At 41.5% G+C, this 20134-nt stretch overlaps 1 protein-coding gene across 1 annotated transcript in view; it reads left to right on the top strand.

The window, feature by feature from the left end:
* fhl3b (four and a half LIM domains 3b) overlaps positions 1–20134 on the top strand; it is a 35203-nt gene that overhangs the window by 12330 nt on the left and 2739 nt on the right. Inside the window, exons 2-5 of the mRNA XM_072674277.1 lie at positions 7912–8074; positions 11948–12122; positions 15862–16031; positions 18379–18565. Coding sequence (XP_072530378.1) covers positions 7919–8074; positions 11948–12122; positions 15862–16031; positions 18379–18565 — 688 coding nt within the window. The 5' untranslated portion in view covers positions 7912–7918. The remainder of the gene's footprint in view (positions 1–7911; positions 8075–11947; positions 12123–15861; positions 16032–18378; positions 18566–20134) is intronic.

Genomic DNA, 20134 nt, shown 5'->3' with positions numbered 1-20134 from the left:
TTTGGGTGTACAATATGTCTGAGTTTGTGTCATGTGACTAGTCAACAAAGTCATTTTTAGCCTAGCAAGTCTTAAAATCACCCCTGCTAAAAGATCCAGCTCAGATGCTGCTAGCTGGTTTCAGACCTATTAGCATGATCTCATCTGTGTGATGCTAACCAGCACCCTATTAGCCTTCACTTGTGTAAAGTAACCTGTCGCCAAAGTGGCCTACTTGTTAGCCTTTTAATTCTGTAGCGAGCCTCAATGTCAGATCACTGATAAGGACTAAAGCTTATCTTCACCAGAACATGCTCCATACATCAGCCAAGAATGCTAACTTGGCCGACAACAAAAGAACATTTGGAGCTGTGTTAGCATGAGCTCATCTATGTGATGCTAACCAGGCTCCTTTGGTGTGAGATATGCTTATAAAACATGTGCCAAAGGTCTTGACTATTCTGTAGCCAACGTTACATGCAAATCAGTCTAAGGCACTCATGCTAGTCATAGGTGATGTGTTTGCTTGAGTTTGATGGTTTAGCTGGTCTACAAGCATGACCAACCTGACCAAGCTGGACAACCAGTATAAACAAACTTGACCATGGCGGTTGACCAGCATCACCAAGCTGGCCAACCAGCAGGACCAGCATCACCAATCTGGTGGACCAAGCATAAGCAGAATCAAATGCAACATATACTAGGCTGAGTTAACCAAAAACTGGTTAACCAGCTGGCTTAAAAGGTAAAGGTGCACGTATTCGTCACTGTACAGTGTGGACTGTACAGCGAAATGTGTCCTCCGCATTTAACCCATCTGGTAGTGAACACACACTCACACACACACACATGTGTGTTAGGGGCAGCGAGTACACACACACACACACACACACACCCAGAGCGGTGGGCAGCCAACTCCAGTGCCCGGGGAGCAGAGAGGGTAAAGGGCCTTGCTCAAGGGCCCAACAGTGGCAGCTTGCCGAGCCCGGGAATCGAACCCACAACCCTGTTATCGATATCTTGGCGCTCTAACCGCTGAGCCACCACTGCCCCATACCTATTAGCCAGCATAGGGTATGTTTTTGCTTGATGACCACCTTTCCATCTACCTTGACTATTAAAGACCAGCTTGGATTATCCAAAAGCAGTTACCAGCAAAAGCTGGTTTGAGCTGGATTGTCTTCAGCAGGGATGTATGATGCTAATAAGGCCCCTACTAACTTTCACTTGTTGTTGTCTAGGGTGCAGTATGCCTTTGCGTCACGTGACTAGTTGGCAAAGTCATTTTTTATGTGCTTATTCTGTAACAAGTCTGAGAAACACATGAACACATCTGTACGATGCTAACCAGGCCTTTACAGACTTTTACTCAATGTACTCAATTTTACTCAAAGGCCAAAGCTCTGGTGCTTTTGGTTTTCTGAGAATCTTTCTTCTCTGCATCATGCTAATGAGCCATTAAATAGCTAAAACAAAAAAAAGAATGGCATCAATAAGGCAGTGAAAGATGCTAACATGTTGTCCTTGCTTGGGACTGTTACTGTCATTTGTATGATACTAACCAGGCCCTACTAGCTATCACTGTTGGCAATGGGGGAAGTGTTTAAATTGTGTATCTTTGTGTTTAAAATATGTGTCTTTTCATTTAAAGATTAGATCAGTGATGAAAAATGGCCTTCAAACTCCAGCCAAGGAAGCTAAGAATGCAACCGATTACAGAAAGTCAGTGGTGAGCTGTTAACCAGGCTTTAGTGCATTAATGCCTAGGCAATTAGCTTATGAAAGAATGAGCTCCATGCATCAGCCTCACTTTTATGGTCCGTTAGCATGATTTCATCTGTTTAATTCTAACCAGGCTCTCTTGCTTTCATTTGTTAGTGCTTTGGGGTGACGTATGTACCAATATTTCATGTGACTAGTTATCAAAGGCATTTCCAGGTTGTTTGTTCGTTAGCACACCTGGAGATCATAAAATTGATAGCCTCATTCTGTGAACACACTCAGGAACGAGATGTTTGATGCACATGGCACCAGGCTCTGATTGCACCATGTAGAGACATGTTTGGTTGTGTAAAACCACTCTGGATTTTAATTTAATTAGTTCTTTACGGAAATTCTTGTGGTTGCTCTGTGGAATGGTTCAGTGCTTGCTGTTTGAATGTGGACTCTCAGGCAAAGAGACCATGATAGCAGTCCCATGAAATATGATCATGGCAAACAGACAGGCATGACTTGTACAGTAATCCAGACTATTCCCATGACGGGAACAGGTGTCAAAGGAAAACACCACTCACTCTCATGAGTCATGAGCTAATGGATTTTTTTGTGGTGATTCTCCACAGCCTAGTTCTGCAAGTATTAGAATGATGCTTCTCTGCCCCAAAACATATTTACACAACCCTGCTGAAAAATCTAGCCATGGTCTAGATGATTGAAAAGCTGAAAAACATTGAAAAACACAGCCTGTATTGGTAAGCTAAGATGGTCAACCAGCTTTTATACAGCTTAGTGTATGTTGCATTGCATTTTGCATTGGATGTTGCTGATTTTGGTTTTGCTGGTTATGCTGGGTTGACTAGTCATCTCGTCAAACAGCATGCTATCCATTTTAATTAGGCTGGTCATGCTGGGTTGACTAGTCATCTTGTCATGCTATCTATTTTAATTAGGCTGGTCATGCTGGTGGACCAGTTTTTTAATGCTAGTAATTATGCTGGTCATGCTGGTGGACCAGTTTGGTAAAACTAGTAGGCCAATTTGATCAAGCTGATCATGCTGTTGGACCAGTTGTCAATGCTCGTAGGCCAGTTTAATTCAAATCAAATCAAATCAAATTTTATTTGTCACATACATAGTCATACACAGTATAACTTGCAGTGAAATGCTTTTATGACAGTCTGCCCACATCAAGCTATACAATAAAAATCTACATTTAAACTTAACTAAACCTTAAAACTAGTAGGCCAGTTTGATCAAACTGATCATGCTGGTGGACCAGTTTTTAATGCTAGTAGGCCAGTTTAATTAAGCTGGTCATGCCGGTGAACCAGTTTGGTAAAACTAGTAGGCCAGTTTGATCATACTGTTCATACCGGTCTTGGATGATGTTGAGATGTTTCCAGGTTGGCTCATGTAAAGCAGTCTGTCCTGTTCTCCTCCATCTCATCTTTAATAAAAACATGAGTAGACTAAACAGGCCTATTGTTAGGACTGTAGGATTATGATTATATTAACATGTGCCCCACTCAGGGAGCCTCATTGCCCCCCAACCCTGTACCTTTTAAAGAACTTACGTAACGGATGGCCTTTCCCCAGCGGGACAAGGGCACCCTGCGCTCTGTTTCCATCCTGCCAGCCAGGAGGACATGGAACAAAATGTCAAGAGTCAAAGGAAACAATAGGGTGGACAGACAGGGGCCTGGTCATCATTCGCGCGAGTGTCTGGAAGCTGAAAGCTCTGAGAGTCAATCCGTCACCTGGACAGACAAGGTGTTCATTAGCGTACACAGATCGGTCCAGCTCAGTGAGAGACACTTAAGGGAGCGAGTGACATTCAGTTAAAGCAGAGCACTCACGGCAGAAGAGCTTCCCCTTTTTTAGTTCAGTGGCTCTCAACCATTACACAGCCCAACCATAACACACACCTCCCAAACACACACACAGACATGCACACACTGCAGTATCAGATTAATCACTGTTGTATAACAGCACTGTTTACTGCACTGCATTTCACTGTACTGCAGCGATCAACCAACAGAGACAGAGTCCTCAACTTCTACTGTAGTAAGACTCTCTCTCTCTCTCTCTCTCTCTCTCTCTCTCTCTCACTCTCTCTCTCACTCTCTCTCATTCTCTCTCACTCTCTCTCTCACTCTCTTTCTCACTTTCTCTCTCTCACTCTCTTTCTCACTTTCTCTCTCTCACTCTCTCTCAATCTCTCTCTCACTCTCTCACTCTCTCAGTCTCTCTCTCTCAATCTCTCTCTCTCACTCTCTCTCACTCTCTTTCTCACTTTCTCTCTCTCACTCTCTCTCACTCTCTCACTCTCACTCTCTCTCTCTCAATCTCTCTCTCACTCTCACTCTCTCTCTCAATCTCTCTCACTCTCTCTCTCTCACTCTCTCTCTCACTCTCTCTCTCACTCTCTTTCTTTTTCTTCCTTTTCTCTTTCTCTCTCTATTTTTTCCCGTCTCCCTTTTTCTTTCTCTTCCACCTCTCTCCCCTCTTTGCTTGCCTCCTTTACTGTTCTTTTTTCTCTCTCCTCTCATTTTTCCATCTGCTCTCTCTCTCTCTCTCTCTCTCTCTCTCTCTCTCTCTCTCTCGCTCTCTGTCTCTCTCTATCTATCTAGCTATCGTATAGATACGATATCTATCGTAACTCGGTCATGCAGATTTCTCCTGTACAATAGCCAATAGCATTCGACCCTTCCTCTCTAGAGAGGTCGCCAGGTGCTTGTTCAGTCTCTTGTCACTTCCAGACTTGACTACTGCAGCTCTCTTCTGGCTGGTCTCCCTCTGCGCACCATCAGGCCCCTCCAGAATGCAGCGGCACGGGTCGTCTTCAATGTCCCTAAGTTCAGCCATGTCTCTCCACTGCTGCGTTCTCTCTTCACTGGCTTCCTGTAGCTGCTTCCCACATCAGATTCAGAACCCTGACGCTGGCCTACAAAGCCAAGACTGGACCAGCCCCTCCGTACTTGATGGCAATGGTCAAAAGCCGATCCGCACCAAGAGCCCTTCGAGCTTCAAGTACGGCTCGGCTCGACCCGCCATCCCTCAAAATCCACGGAAGACAAGCGTCCAGGCTTTTTTCTGTCCTGCACCAAAGTGGTGGAACAAGCTTCCCCTGAATGTCCACCGGCAGAGTCACTCACTGTCTTCAAGAATAGCAGAGTTCTATGGTCTCCATATTGACTTGTGTTTAGGTGTGTCTAAACTTTCTCTAAATCTTCTCTTTTTTCTGTTTTCTCTCTGTCCTCTCTTTTTTCCATCTGTCTCTCATTCATTGACTCTGTATAAACCTGGTCATCCACCTTGAGTATCAGGATATATCTGGATAGGGTCAAGCCATATAAAGCTGCAAGTGTAAACACACCCAAGACTCATTTAAACCGGATAAAAATCTGATCACTCAAACCACTTCAGAAGAAGGTCTTAGACGCATTTGACCCACATGTTACACAAGTGTGAATGCATCTGTCTCTCTAACCCGCATTTAACAACCTAAACCCCTCCCAGGACAACCCAATCACCAGTAATAATTGCAGGGAAACAAGGACATTTGCATATTGCGTCCCACACAGCAATCAGATTTCAGTCTGACTAATCGGAGACTCATATATCAGGAATCCAGATACTAGTCGCATGAAGGAAGGTGTTTCAGTGTGTCCAGTTAGGGGAAGCACAAGGTAGGTGCTTCTAATGAAGTGGCCAGTGAGTGAAAGTACAAGGTATCTGTTTCTAATAAAGTGGCCAACGAATATCAGACAAACATCCTATCAGAAGCAGCTTGAAGACAGTGGCCTTACCACCTCCAGCATGTCTACTTTCTGTATCTGTAGTTTCTGCAGCTCCAGGAGGAAAGCTCACATTTCCATCTGTGCAGGACTTGAGGGACGGGGAGTGACCATCAGCAGTAGAGGAGGAGGAAGGAAGGCTATTGTTACATTGGTCCCCCATGGTGTTTATTCCATGAAACGCCTCTTCTTATGCTTTGCTTGGCTGGTTTTTCACTTGTGGCTGATTGAGAAATGCAGAGAAATGCCAGCTGTAAACTCTCCGTCCACATGTATTCTGCGATGTAAAATGAATGGATATAAAAACAGTGCTAACTCTGACCATTTAAGCATTAAAGCAACTTTTCCAAACATCCCTTTTTACTGGGAATGTTTAGCTGTTAGCTGGACATCTGGAGCATTCTTGCTGGACAATAGATAAAAACAGAGCGGCCAGTGTTTGTACTTCATGTGAGTGAACTGACAGTGTCGTGACCTTTTGTTCAGAGTTAAACATGCCCAGAAATCTACATCAGTCCTGGTCCCTCCAAGGAGAAAAAAAAAAGATCAATGGGAAATGTAGTCATAAACCAGGGCTTTTCCATTCCTAGTAAATCTGTGGTCACACTAGACATTTGTAGAAATGGGCGTCACTGGGACTGGACTACAAGCATGGTCACCAAAAAGAACACTTTGTGGCTTATAGTATTCTCTAATGTAGAGAGAAGTACTGCCAATAGAATAGGACTCTCGGGAACAGACAGACATAAAAGCTCTGGCAAGCTTCCACAGTTTGGCCCTGGCCCCACAGCATTGGCTGCTCACCGCAAAGGGCATGTGTGCTTACTGTCTCTGTGTGTGTTTGCTCACTAGTGTGTGTATGTGTGTGTTCACTGCACGGATAGATGAGAGGTGGAGGCCAACTCTAACGGTGAATATGGACGTCTTGTCTTGTATAGTAATGCCTCTTTTGGTGTGGAACTACTTTTTTGGTGGAAGGATGGACAGTATTAAAGCATAATCACTATAAAATGTATGGCAAATGACATTTTGGATGGGGGGGTCCTTATTTTGTTTATTGTATGGAGTAAACAGTAGCTCCAATGTGCTAAGTACGCTACCTATCACAGTCTTGTATTTAAAAAATGTAGAAAGTTTATTTCTTCATGATATGAGTCCTTTAATATCTTTCTAAGAATTGTTCCTTGGGAAATCTGTAGTTAGTGAAAAGTTCAAACAGGAGGAAAATGTTTGTTCCCGCTTTTCCACTTGGTAGCTGAAATAGTGTTGTGTTCTCTTACACCCAGTGATCATGACGCTGCTGGCTTTCCCAGCAACTCTATAAGGGTCATTGATATTTCCAGTTTGTGGGCTCGGTCAGCCACCCTCAGTGTGTGTGAGTGTAGTTGTATGTGTGTATGAGAAACATAGAGAGAGGCCTAGAGCGGGAGAGAGACATGCAGGGAGAGGTCACTGGGAATGAGAAGCTTTCCAGCAGTGTAGCTTTCCTTCTGAGTTTGTTTGAAGGGCTTTTGTTTGCCCATGCTGTTTTTGACTACACTAGAACATCTCACTTCACTCACACAGGACTATAAACACACACTCATGGACTCTCATGGACGTACACTGGCATGCAAAAGCTTGGGCACCGCCCAGGTGAGTAGAAGATGAACTGATCTCTAAAATGTATTTAATTTACATTTTAAGGAAAATCAAAATAAATCATTTCTCATGCATTTGTACTAATGTAGAATGAAGAAAGGAGCACCATGGGCTCCTAAACAGGTTAGAGCTCTTGGGTTTTTTAATGTCATGAAGAAAGGGCAGCTAACAGGAATGTTGGAGGTGCTCGAAGGACTACTAGAAAGGCCAATAAAACCCCCTGTTTGACTGCAAAAGACCTTCAGTCAGATTTAGAAAAGTAATCAGAAGAAAACCTGCGTCCTCAAAATTCAGCATCAGAGAACTTTAAAGGAGACTGTAAACCAATCTGGTGCATTTTTGATAAAGCTAAAATAGGTAATAATAAAGTTTTGGATTAAAATTTGGGTACAGAATTTCATGAGAAGAACACCTCTCCAACTGTTAAGCACATAGGTGTATTGGCCATGCTTTGGGTTTGTGTTGCAGCCAGTGGCACAGGGAACATTTCACTTGTAGAGGGAAATGGTTTCAGCACCTGAAATAACAGAAAATCCTAAAAGTAGGCATCAAACCATCTATAACAAGCGGAAGATTAAAAATAGGAGGCCTTCTACAGCAGGATAATGGTCATAAACACACCTCAAAATCCACAAGAGGCTGCTTCAAGTGAAATACAGACCATAGCTGGGAGCTGGGAGGAGTGTTGCATTTGAAACAGCACTGAAGATTGACGCTGCATTTTCACACTTCTGGTGCACCATAAACAGAGATGTGTGTTTGTTCTGTTCTGCAGGGTCAGGATGAGCGAGCAGTTTAACTGTGAGAACTGTAAGGAGTCTCTGTACGGGAGGAAGTACATCCAGGTGGATGACGTGCCTCACTGTGTCCCCTGTTATGATCGCCTCTACGCCAACATCTGCCAGGGCTGCAAGGAGCTCATCGGACACAACTCACGGGTTAGTGTGGAAATGACACAGTAAAAAAGAAATGTCAAATAAAAATAAAAAACACAGTAAAAAAAATTATACAGTAAAATTTGTTCTAAAGCACCCAGTAAAAAATATCACTGTGAAATATTAAAAACTTTACACTAAAAAGTAAAACAGCAAAATATATTTCAATAAACAAGAAAATAATAATAATGTCATGTAATGTTTAAAAATACAGACTAAAATAATAATACAGTAAAACGTATAAAAATACACAGTAATTATAAGATAATAAAACAGTGGATTGATTTAAAAATGTACAGTAAACATAATGCAGTCAAATTTATAAACTTTTAATACTATAAAATACTGTGAAATTAAAAAACCTACTAACTGAGTAATACAGTAAAACATATAAAAAAATGACATAGTAAAAGAAAATACAATAGAATAACTTAATACACTTACTACCAAAAGAAAACCAAACAAAATAAATGAATACACATAATAATACAGTTTTTAAAATATATGGTAAATGTTTAATACAGTAAAATGTATTGCAAAATCTACAGAATAAAATAACACTGTAAAATACTTTAACATTTACTGTAATGTATTTTAAAATACAATAATAATAATTCAAAAATAAAAGAAAAAAGTGATGTATGTAAAAATATAGGTTACAATAATTTTATGGTATAAATGTATAAAAATTGAGTACAAATATAATACAGCAGGAAAAACAACACACAGTAAAGTACAACTATACAGTACAACTGATTAAGAAAAATACAATAAACATATAATGTATTAAAATGTTTAAACAGTAAAAAAATAATACTGTCAAATAAATAAATACATAGTAACTAAAAGTAACATACAATGTATAATTATTACTATTTTTATTATGAAATTATTAAAATTATGTAAAAAGGTGCTTTTTAATTTTATTGTGCTTTATTGTGCTAAGTGCTATGTTGTTAAATTATATTAAATTAATTGTATATATCAAATGTGACATTACAAAGTCATTTTAAGCATTTATTCCTGAACCAAGGATAATAATTAATCTTCCAGTAAAATAAGATCAGTTCACTTTATACAATTGGTTTGTAAAACATAGATATTTTAATATGAAATAAAATATAACATAATTCTCATCAGTATCAAATTTGAGATACATAGACTAGATTTAAGATGATATCACTTGTCAGTATGTTTGGTCAGTCTACATCAGATTAATACAGATTAAAAGTATTGTTCACTAACTACAGTAAAGAGAGAGTAAAATAAATAAAGATAAAAGAAAAAATATATAAAACTAAACAATAGTAATAAAATGCAGATACTTTGTGTGTGTGTGTGTGTGTGTGTGTGTGTGTATGTGTGTGTGTGTGCTGGTGTGTGTGTGTGTGCTGGTGTGCTTATTTGTCTTTGGAGGATTAGAGCATGGTGTCATTTTTCATGATGTGCTTAACTACTAACTATATATAAAAGTTATATAACAGCACATGCAGATGTGAGTGTGTGTGTGTGTGTGTGTGTGTGTGTGTGTATGCATGCCGCTCTTCAAGTTTGTTTCTTCAACCTCCCCAAACTATCGTTGTATGGTTTGAGTTAGGTTTGGTGGAGCATAGCAGCATTTATCTACAGTCATATGGACTTAGAAACACCCAACGAAGACAGGAATATGCATTAGGCTGTGCGTGTGTATGTGTGTGTGTGTGTGTGTGTGTGTGTGTGTAACTCTGCTAACACACGCTTGTTTTCCTCTCTGGGGGCTGACTTTGTGGAGCTTGGCTGTGCTGTGTGTTGGCGGGGTCTCTATCGTTGCGAGTGACCCCAGGAGATAGAGTGTGGATCAGTGACCCCAAACGCTGCAGTGACGGGGTGGTGTGTGTGCGTAGTGTGTTGTTGGGGGACAACAGCCGACGCCACACTAACACACAGTGCTGAGTTATGGAGCAGCAGGGACTCAGTAAATAAAGCACACTGTTTATATTGGCCCGCTTCTCTCTCTCGCTCTCTCTCGCTCTCTCTCTGCCTTTGTCCCTCTCTATATATCCAATGGGCGTAGCCAGAATTTTATTTTGGGGTGGTCTGTTTACTGGTTGGGGTTGTTAGCTAGGAAGCACCATGTCTTGTATCAGAGTAGTTATTGGAAAAGTAATCCATTACAAATGAATATTCACAAATCTGGTTCCAACCGGCAGGACCTAGTGCCACCCCCACCCTCCCCAAGCTTCGTCCCCTGCACTTTGTACAAGTCTTGAGAATTCAGCATTAGGTCTAAAGTAATAGTCAATGAAGCTTCATTAAAAGTCCTTAAAAGTGGTGCTTGTGCCTCATGCAGGTCTGTCGCGGCTCATGGTCGCGCACCTCCTCATTTTTGTAACTGCAATTCATTAAAAATTCATGATTTACATACTACTTCTGACCCAGCTGGGCTTCCCGAATGGGCCCCATCATTACAGCCCACCTTAATCTCACATGGGTCCAGTCTAGGCCCTGTATGCAGAGTGCAACCCAGATGGGGTTCATCTTTAACCACTCCTGGTCCCATCACTGACCCTGGAGGGCACCCACATGTCGGGTCAACATGGACTATACTTTCTGGTTTCCGATTCGGTTAACCAAACAGGCCCCACGTCCGCATCTGTTGTCCTACCTCTGCACCATTTCAGGTAATTCTCTGGATCTGAGGGGTGTTCTTAAACTTTTGACTCTTGGCAACATAAGCATATGTTTCTAATACCTGCCTTCTCGTATGGGTGTCCATTTGAAAGGTGTCTTTAATAAGGCACCCAACCCTAAATTGCTCCTCGGGCACTGAAGTGGCTGCCCATCGCCCCAGTTGTGTGTTGTCACTGCCCATAGTCACTAGCCACTGTATGTTCACTGCCAGTGATGGGTTAAATGTAGAGGTAACATGAGCCTGTGCATGAGCAATTCTTTTTTGATGACTAGTGTAAATAAAACTGAGCAGAACTGACCTGTGTCTCCTCATCCCTCAGATTCCCTTGCTTTTCTTCCCATCTTGATCTGTCACTCTTGTTCCCTCCCTCTCCCTCTCCCACTCTCTCTCTCTCTGGTTCATGTTTTCCGTGACCCTAATGGCGTAGTCCGTCACATAGAGTCTCTATCTGTGTTTTCACGGCCTAGTGTTGCGCTGGCCCCCCGTAACGAGGGGCTGCTTTCTCTCACCCGGCGCGGGACAGGGAGTCCTGAACCCGTTTCATCATTGGTTTCTGGGAGGAATGTAAGCAGAGGGGGGAGATTAGGCCTTGCTATCGGAGGCAGCGTTCTCTACACAGTCAAAAAAAAGTATGGGCTCCTTCTGCGAGACAAGTAAAGCCTCCTCCTAATCACCCACCCTGGCCTGGAGTACACAGTAGAGGTGGTGTTTGTGGTGTAGCGCTGCTCGGCTGAAAGACGGCGGAGGGTTTTACGCAAACACGGAAAGGTCATGTGTGATGTGTTGTGTACAGAACACCCAACTGACGAATCTCTGAAGAGGAAGGTCTGCACACTGAAAGGAATTTGCCTCGTTATCATAGGCAGCCTCTACTGTCCTGCAGAGGGTTTACACTAGATGTTGGAACATTGTTCTAAGGGGGATTTGCTTGCATTCAGCCTTAATGAAAACATCAGTGAGGTCAGCTACTGGTTTTGGATGATCAGCTCTCCAGACACTCCAGCTCATCACTCCACTGCTCCACAGCCCAATGCTAGGTGGCTTTATACCCTTCTAGCCCACTGTGTTAGCAATGCAGCCCCTCAAAGCAGCTGATTCCTCTCATTAGCAGGGGTGTCTGGATACTTTTGGACATGTAGTGTATGACAAAGTGTCCTTGTAGGACCTGTGCTATTATTGTTGTCTCTGTGTGTGTGTCTCTGTAGGAGCTGTACTATGATGACCGGCACTACCATGAGGAGTGTTTTCGGTGCTCCCGCTGTGAACAGTCGCTTGCTGACGAGCCCTTCACCTGCCAGGATGACGCTCTGCTGTGTAACGACTGCTACTGCAGCGAGTTCTCCTCCAAATGCGTGGCCTGCAACAAGACTGTCTTGCCAGGTAACAACTGTGTACCCACCCTTCACCAGTACAGTGGTGACCAGTCCCCTTCCTCACAATCCTCAACACTGTACACTTAATGTTACACTCAACACTAAAGACTCAACACTCTAAACTTAACACAATACTAAAGATTTAACACTACACTTAACACTTACACCCAACACAAAAGACACAACACTCTAAACGTAATACAATACTACTGACTTAACACTACACTTAACACTTATACTCAACACTAAAGACTCAACACTCTAAACTTAACACAATACTACAGACTTAACACTACACTTAACACTTATACTCAACACTAAAGGCTCAACACTCTAAACTTAACACAATACTAAAGATTTAACACTACACTTAACACTTACACTCAACACAAAAGACACAACACTCCAAACTTAACACAATACTAAAGATTTAACACTACACTTAACACTAAAGACACAACACTCAAGACTCAACACTTACACACTGTTTAAACTACACTGAACACTAAAGACTCAACACAACGCTTACACCCAAAACTAAAGGCTCAACACTAAAGACTCAGGTATGAGGGGTATTTTACTGAACAGGTGGAAGTGATATTTACCTGCACTTGTTGTTTTTGTTCTGGAAGTTATTCGTTCTGGAAGTTAGTTATTTGTAATATTACTAGTATATTAATAGTAATTGGCCGCATAACGTCACTATAGCATTTAGCCAACATGAAGCCACAACAGCAGCACAAGGAGGTGGGGTAACAGGTGTAGTAACATTAACCTACTCATGCTCTGCCCACAAAGGCATTCCTCAGTAGCTCTGTAGATGTGTGAAAGGTTACTCTGTATATTTTTCTGGTAATAGTGCTACACTGAGCTGATGCAATATGATAAGAAGTAGGTGTTGTGTCAGAAATATTGGAATGATAGCATAGATGGTAGAGTAATAGCTAGTGTCGCGTTACTGTCACACACCCAGGTCATTACACATCCTAAACAGGTTGGATTTCCTTAGTGAAGTGGTTGTCTGACTGGAGCTGTACGTTCTTTTCTTCTGTCTTTCTTTCTATATATAGATAGATAGATAGATAGATAGACAGACAGACAGACAGACAGACAGATAGATAGATAGATAGACAGACAGACAGACAGACAGACAGATATATAGACAGACAGACAGATATATAGATAGATAGATATATAGATAGATAGATAGATAGATAGATAGATATGGAATTATTCAAATTAGTTACTAAATTATTCACGGTAGACACTACATCATTCATAGTAGATACTGAATAATTCATAGTAGATACTGAATCCTTCATGGAAGTTACTGAATAATTCATGGTGGATACTAAATGATTCATAGTGCATACCGAATAATTCACAGAAGTTAAAAAAAAACAATTTATTGTGAATACTGAATCCTTCATTGTAGTTACTGAATAATTCATAATGGATACTGAATCCTTCATTGTAGTTACTGAATAATTCATAGTGGATACTGAATCATTCATAGTAGTTACTGGATAATTAATAGTGGATACTGAATAATTCATAGTAGTTATTGATTAAATTATTTACTGAATAATTCACAGAAGTTACAGAATAATTCATAGTGGAAAATGAATAGTTTATAGTAGATACTGATCAATTTATAGTGGAAAATGAGTCATTCATAGTGGATACTAAGTTTGATCAGTGTGTGCTGTTTCTTCTACCTGAGTCAAGTGACAGGCACATACCTGAGAGTCACAGACACCAGTTATTGCATTTCCTGTCTACCATGAGTGTGTGTGTGTGTGTGTGTGTGTGTGTGTGTGTGTTTGTGTGTGTGTGAGTGAAGTGAAACTATCTGGTGAGAAAAGCTGTCAGTATCTGTGTTTCAGGTCAGACTGTCAGTGTGGAAGGCTCATATTTGTGTGGGCCGGCTTTTCAAGGTGCGAGACACAACTAATCTAAGGTTGATCACCACAGAAGAGCCAACAGACTGCTTGTACAGTCAGGTGCATGAGTTTTTAGACAGTGACACAGCTTAAGATGTGATTGAAGTTCAGACTGTCAGCTTTAACTAAAGTAGGTTTGTAAAAGTGCTGCAGGAATAGTTTAGGAATTACAGCCATTGTAAAGTAATTGGTCAGTTGACAGATAAGCTGTTTCATGGTCAGGTGTGGCCTGTGTAAGAACAGTGTCTGAGATGAGAAAAAGGAGGGGTGGGGGACAAACATAACCACAGGTACCATAGCAATATTCCTAAACCCCTACAGTCCAAGACTGACTTTGGTATGAAGAAGGTAGGAAATAGTTATTAACCCAAAACATACCACCTCATCTGTCACACATGGTGGAGGCACTGTTTCGGCATGGGAGTGTAGGGCTGACATTGTCCAAATTCATAGATCTGGCTATGTGTGATTGGATAATTCCTAAGTCAGAGGTTTGTTAGGCAGATTAATCAGTACTGTATGAACTGGGTTGTTAAAAGGACTGCACTTTCATATTCCTGAATCATTCATAGTAGTTACAGAATAATTTGAAAAAATCACAGCAGTTACTGAATAATTTGTAGTGGATACTAAATGATTCATAGTGGATATTGAACAATTCCTAGTGGGTACTAAATAATTCACAGTAGTTACTGAATAATTGGTAGCGGATAGTGAACAATTCATAGTGGATATCGAACAATTTACAGTAGGTACTGAATAATTTGTTGTGGATACTGAATGATTCATAGTGGATACTGAATATATCGTAGTAGTTAGTGAATCATTCATAATAGTTACTGAATAATTCATAGTGGATATTGAATCATTTACAGTAGTTATTGAATAACTTGTTGTGGATACTGAATGATTCATAGTGGATACTGAATATATTGTAGTAGTTAGTGAATCATTCATAATAGTTACTGAATAATTCATAGTGGATATTGAATCATTTACAGTAGTTACTGAATAATTGGTAGTGGATACTGAATCATTCATAATAGTTACTGAATAATTCATAGTGGATATTGAATCATTTACAGTAGTTATTGAATAACTTGTTGTGGATACTGAATCATTTACAGTATTTACTAAATAACTTGTTGTGGATACTGAATGATTCATAGTGGATACTGAATATATTGTAGTAGTTAGTGAATCATTCATAATAGTTACTGAATAATTCATAGTGGATATTGAATCATTTACAGTAGTTACTGAATAATTGGTAGTGGATACTGAATCATTCATAATAGTTACTGAATAATTCATAGTGGATGTTGAATCATTTACAGTAGTTACTGAATAATTGGTAGTGGATACTGAATCATTCATAATAGTTACTGAATAATTCCTAGTGGATATTGATTAATTCACAGTAGTTACTGAATGATTCATAGTAGATACTGAATCATTCACAGTAGTTACAGGATATTTCATGGTAGTTACTGAACAATTCATAGTGTGTGGTCCTCAGAGAGGTTTGTTTGGCAGGTTTGCTTGGCAGGCTAATCTGTACTGCATGAACAGGTTGAGTTGTTGTGAAAAGGCAGCACTTTCACACTCACAGGTAGAACACAAACACCTCATCGTTTGTTTTTATTCTTCTGTACTATAATTCAGTCTTTCTCTTTCTGTGTTTCTTTACTCAAATCTCAGCGTCTTCAGAACATACGTGATGATATTGATCTTTACGCCCTCTGTCTCTCCCTCTCTCTCTCTCTCTCTCTCTCTCTCTCTCTCTCTCTGTCACGGTCTCAGGGTCGAGGAAGTTAGAGTATGGTGGCTGTACCTGGCATGAGGAGTGTTTTGTGTGCCGGGTGTGTGAGCAGCCACTGGGCTCGCAGGCTTTCATCCCCGATAAAGACGACTACTACTGTGTGCCGTGCTACGAGGGACGCTTCGCTCCACGCTGCACACACTGCAAACAGGTCTCACACACTTCCACTCTAGTCATTTTACTACAAACACTTATGTTGTATTTCCACTCACTAGCCACTTTATTAGAAACACCTGCAGTATAAGGACAAAAGTATAGGGACACCTGCTCATTCCTTGTCTCTTCCCGAATCAAAGGTATTAAAAAAAGAGTTTATCCTGCTTTTGTTGGAGTAACTGTCTCTGCTGTCCAGAGAAGAAGGCTTTCTTCTATATTTTGGAGCATTGCTGTGAGGCTTTGATTGCATTCAACCACAAGAGTGTTAGTGAGGTCAGGCTGTTGAACAACTCATCCATCCTAGACAAGCTGTGTGTGTGCATATGCATATAATTTATAGTGGCTGAATTTATTCATGAGAAGGGGTGTCCACAAACATTAGGACATATATCTTGTACTGGCCACATTATAAGAAACACCTACTTTATAGGTCAGTAGTTAGGTGCACAGTTCCAGATTTCCAACCTCATTCATCATTGGTTAGTATTTGACCGCATCACTGCTGTTGTCCAGTTATCGGGGTGGTGGTGGTCTGTTCGTCAGCACAGCAGTGACACTGTAAAAGTATTGGCTAGAGCTCCTTCACTCCAGAGAACACAGTTCTACTGCTCAACAGCTCAACGCGACCTTAGTCAGCCCCAGAGTATCCAGAGGCCCATGCTTTTCAATGGAGATTATGGAAGCTAAGCAACCATACACCTTTGTCAGCAATGGAGCATTTTAACATAGCTCCATCAACTCATTAGAGTGGCTGTCTGGATACTTTTGTCAACAGTGGTGTGGAGGAAAAGGGCTCAGGTTGTAATTAGAGCAAGTCTCTTCGTCTCAGTTAGCAGAAAACTGCAAATATTGACACACTTTGGTTGGAAATCACGCAACACACTCCACGCTCCACTTATTGTCCTGAGTCTACGCAGGCAGATACACACTGACAGTGTGTGTTTATCACTTTTATTGCATTTTCCTCAGTGGCCTTCTCAGGATTTCCCCATTTTTGGTTAGAATTGTTCTACCTTAAGTTTTTTTAAGTCATATTATTGTTTAAAAAATATTGTACAAATCACGTTTTGAACATCTTTGTTTTATGGGAGAACACTTTGAGTGTTTGGAAGGAAACCGAAAACTGCCGCACTAGTGAAGTTTATTATTATTAATGACCCCGCTGTCCACCATCTATCCAAATGTTATTGTCTCCGCTGAAGGTGATCTTTCTGTGTTTAGCTGTTCAGATCCAAAAAAGAACCGCTCACGTATTCTATGGTAATATTTTGCAGACAGGCAGTAAGCCGGCAGCTCTGTTACGGCGTGCCAGTGTACTAGTGTGCAAAGTATCATTGGCCAACTCTCGCTGCTGCCGTATGAAAACCTTCAGTCAAAAATGTCATGTTTCCCTGGTTTTTATAGTATTTGTGTGCTGCATTTGAAAGCATCAGCTGGCCTTTATATTGTATGAACATCTTATGTGGAACAGACCAACTGATATGGCCTGAAATTATGAATATACACCGTACGACAAAAATAAGGAGTGAATTCAGGTACTTTAAGGTGCACCCAGGTGTTCAACTGTACGCACCATTTGTATAATCTGCATAGAAAAGCCCTGACCAATAGAACGGGACACTCTGGACAAGCTGCATATGAGCCTGAGTGGCCTAGAGGGGTAGACAGCTCTGCATCATTAGGCTGTGGAGTCGTGGAACTGTGTTCTCTGGACCAATCGAATTGATTGGAGCTCCATCCAGTACCTTTAGAATGAGTTGGAGTGGCAGAGCTGATCATCCACCATCAGTACCTGACTTCACTGATGCTCTTGTGAAGCTGAATGCAATCAAATCCTCCTCTCTGCAATGTTACAACATTCAGTGTAAAGCTTTCTTAGAAGAGTAGAGACTGTCACTGCAGTAAAGGAGAATTTTACATTTACATTTAAGGCATTTAGCAGACGCTCTTATCCAGAGCGACTTCAATGTTTACTCATTGCGGTTTAAATAGACTAATAACTAATTAATAACTAACTGATAACTAATAATAATTTACTCATTGCAGTTTAAATAGACTAATAATTTACTCCAGCGTCAGGGTTTTTTGTCTGATGCGGGCAGCAGCTCCAGGAAGCCAGTGAAGAGAACACAGCAGTGGAGTAACATGGCTGAATTTAGGCACCTAAGCACATCATTTTGAAGATGTTCCAGTTTTAGCAGTACTACTGTTACTTAGGTCATGACAAGAGGGTGGGGCTAAAGAGTAGACACAGCTGGTGGAGAATATGGACAAAGAATACAGACAAAGGCAAGAGCAAGGATGTTTGTTATAGCTGAGAGTGTGTGTTTGTGTGTGTGCAGGTGCTGGTGCAGGGGGGTGTGACGTACAGGGACGAACCATGGCACAGAGAGTGTTTCCTGTGTACTGGGTGCAAGATGCAGCTGGCCGGACAGCCCTTCACCTCCCAGGGAGAAAATCCCTACTGTGTGAAGTGCTTCAGCAGCCTGTACGCTCAGAAATGCTCCGCCTGCAACAAGGCCATCACAGGTCAGTGTGTGTGTGTGTGTGTGATTTTATATATATATATAAATATAGATTTTATCTTACATATAAATATTATATAATAAAGCTCCACTGACCATATAGGAGCACTGTGTAGTTCTATAATTCCAGACTGTATCCATCTGTTTCTCTGTATACCCTGTTACCCTCCTTTCACCCTATTCTTCAAAGGTCAGGACCCCACAGGTCTAACCACCACATAGCAGGTAGTATTTGAGTGGTGGGTCATTCTCAGCACTGCAGTGACACTGAGATGGTGGTGGGATTGGTGTGTTACGCTGGTACGAGTGCTTAAACACTGTGTTAAAACACTGTGTCCACTCACTGTCCACTCCATTAGATGCTCCTACCTAGTTGGTCCACCTTGTAGATGTAAGACAGACGACTGTCTGCACAGTTTGTGTTGGTCATCCTCTAGTCCTTCATCAGTGGTCGCAGGACGCTGGTCGCAGGATGCTGCCCACAGGACGCTGCCCACAGGACGCTGCTGGCTGCATACGCTGAGGTGTTTAAACACTCCAGCAGCACTGCTGTCTGATCCACTCATACCAGCACACTACAAACACACCACCACCAGGTCAGTCAGTGTCACTGCAGTGCTGAGAATGATGCTCCACCCAAATAATACCGGCTCTGTGGTGGCCAGTCCTGTGGGGTCCTGACCATTGACGAACAGTGCGAAAGAAGGCTAACAGAGTATGCAGAGAAACAGATGGATACAGCCTGGAGTTATAGAAGTGCCCCTACGTGGTAAGTAAGGCTAAATAAATAGGCAGTGAGTCTAGAAACAAGGAGGTGGTGCTAATGCTGTGGCTGGTCAGTGTATTTATAATATATATTGGACATATGTAATTGTATTGCTATATAGGAAAAACTCTGATACTCAGTGTTTATCCATGCATCTAGTAGTTAAGTAAATGAATATGTGTGTGTGTGTGTGTGTGTGTGTGTGTGTGTGTGTGTGTCTGTGGCTTTGACAATTCCTTTTGTGCTTTGTCCTGCATTTGCTAACACAGCCCAATTGTGAGTCTGAGAAGGTCAGTTGAAGGCTATGTGTGAGCGAAGTGAACCAAGGCCTTCTTTCCCTCTGTCATGTGGCCAGAGACAGCGTCTCAATAATTCAGCTCTGCTGAGTCACGCTGACCTAAACTCTCACGCCTGCATCTCCTCTACCTCCCAGGCCCATACAGAGCATCGCTGTTCAGGGTTCCTTAACACACTGAATTCAGGTCCAGCGTCTGACATTCACTATTTTAGAGTTTTGCACAGAGCTAAGAGGCTAATGTTGCTGAAAAGCTTGTGGAGGTATTCAGCAATCTTTAATAGACTTGATGTGGTTTCTGACAGTGCATGACTCACTGTTATCTACAAACATGGACTGAAGGGTGTCACAGAGCTAAACACAGCCTGGAGTTTGTCTGTACTTCAGCTCAATTTAACAGAGAAGCTCAGACATCTAGCATGCCCTGGCTGGGCGTCTACTTCCGGGGTAATGGGGAGAAAACTGTAGTGTCAGTAGTGTGTGGGGTGCATGTCAATGAAATGATGTGCTGA

The sequence above is a fragment of the Salminus brasiliensis genome, chromosome 2 (genome assembly GCF_030463535.1).
Source record: "Salminus brasiliensis chromosome 2, fSalBra1.hap2, whole genome shotgun sequence".
Classification (NCBI taxonomy): Eukaryota; Metazoa; Chordata; class Actinopteri; order Characiformes; family Bryconidae; genus Salminus; species Salminus brasiliensis.
Note: the sequence above shows the minus strand (reverse complement) of the source record. Positions and strands in the feature narration are given on the sequence as shown.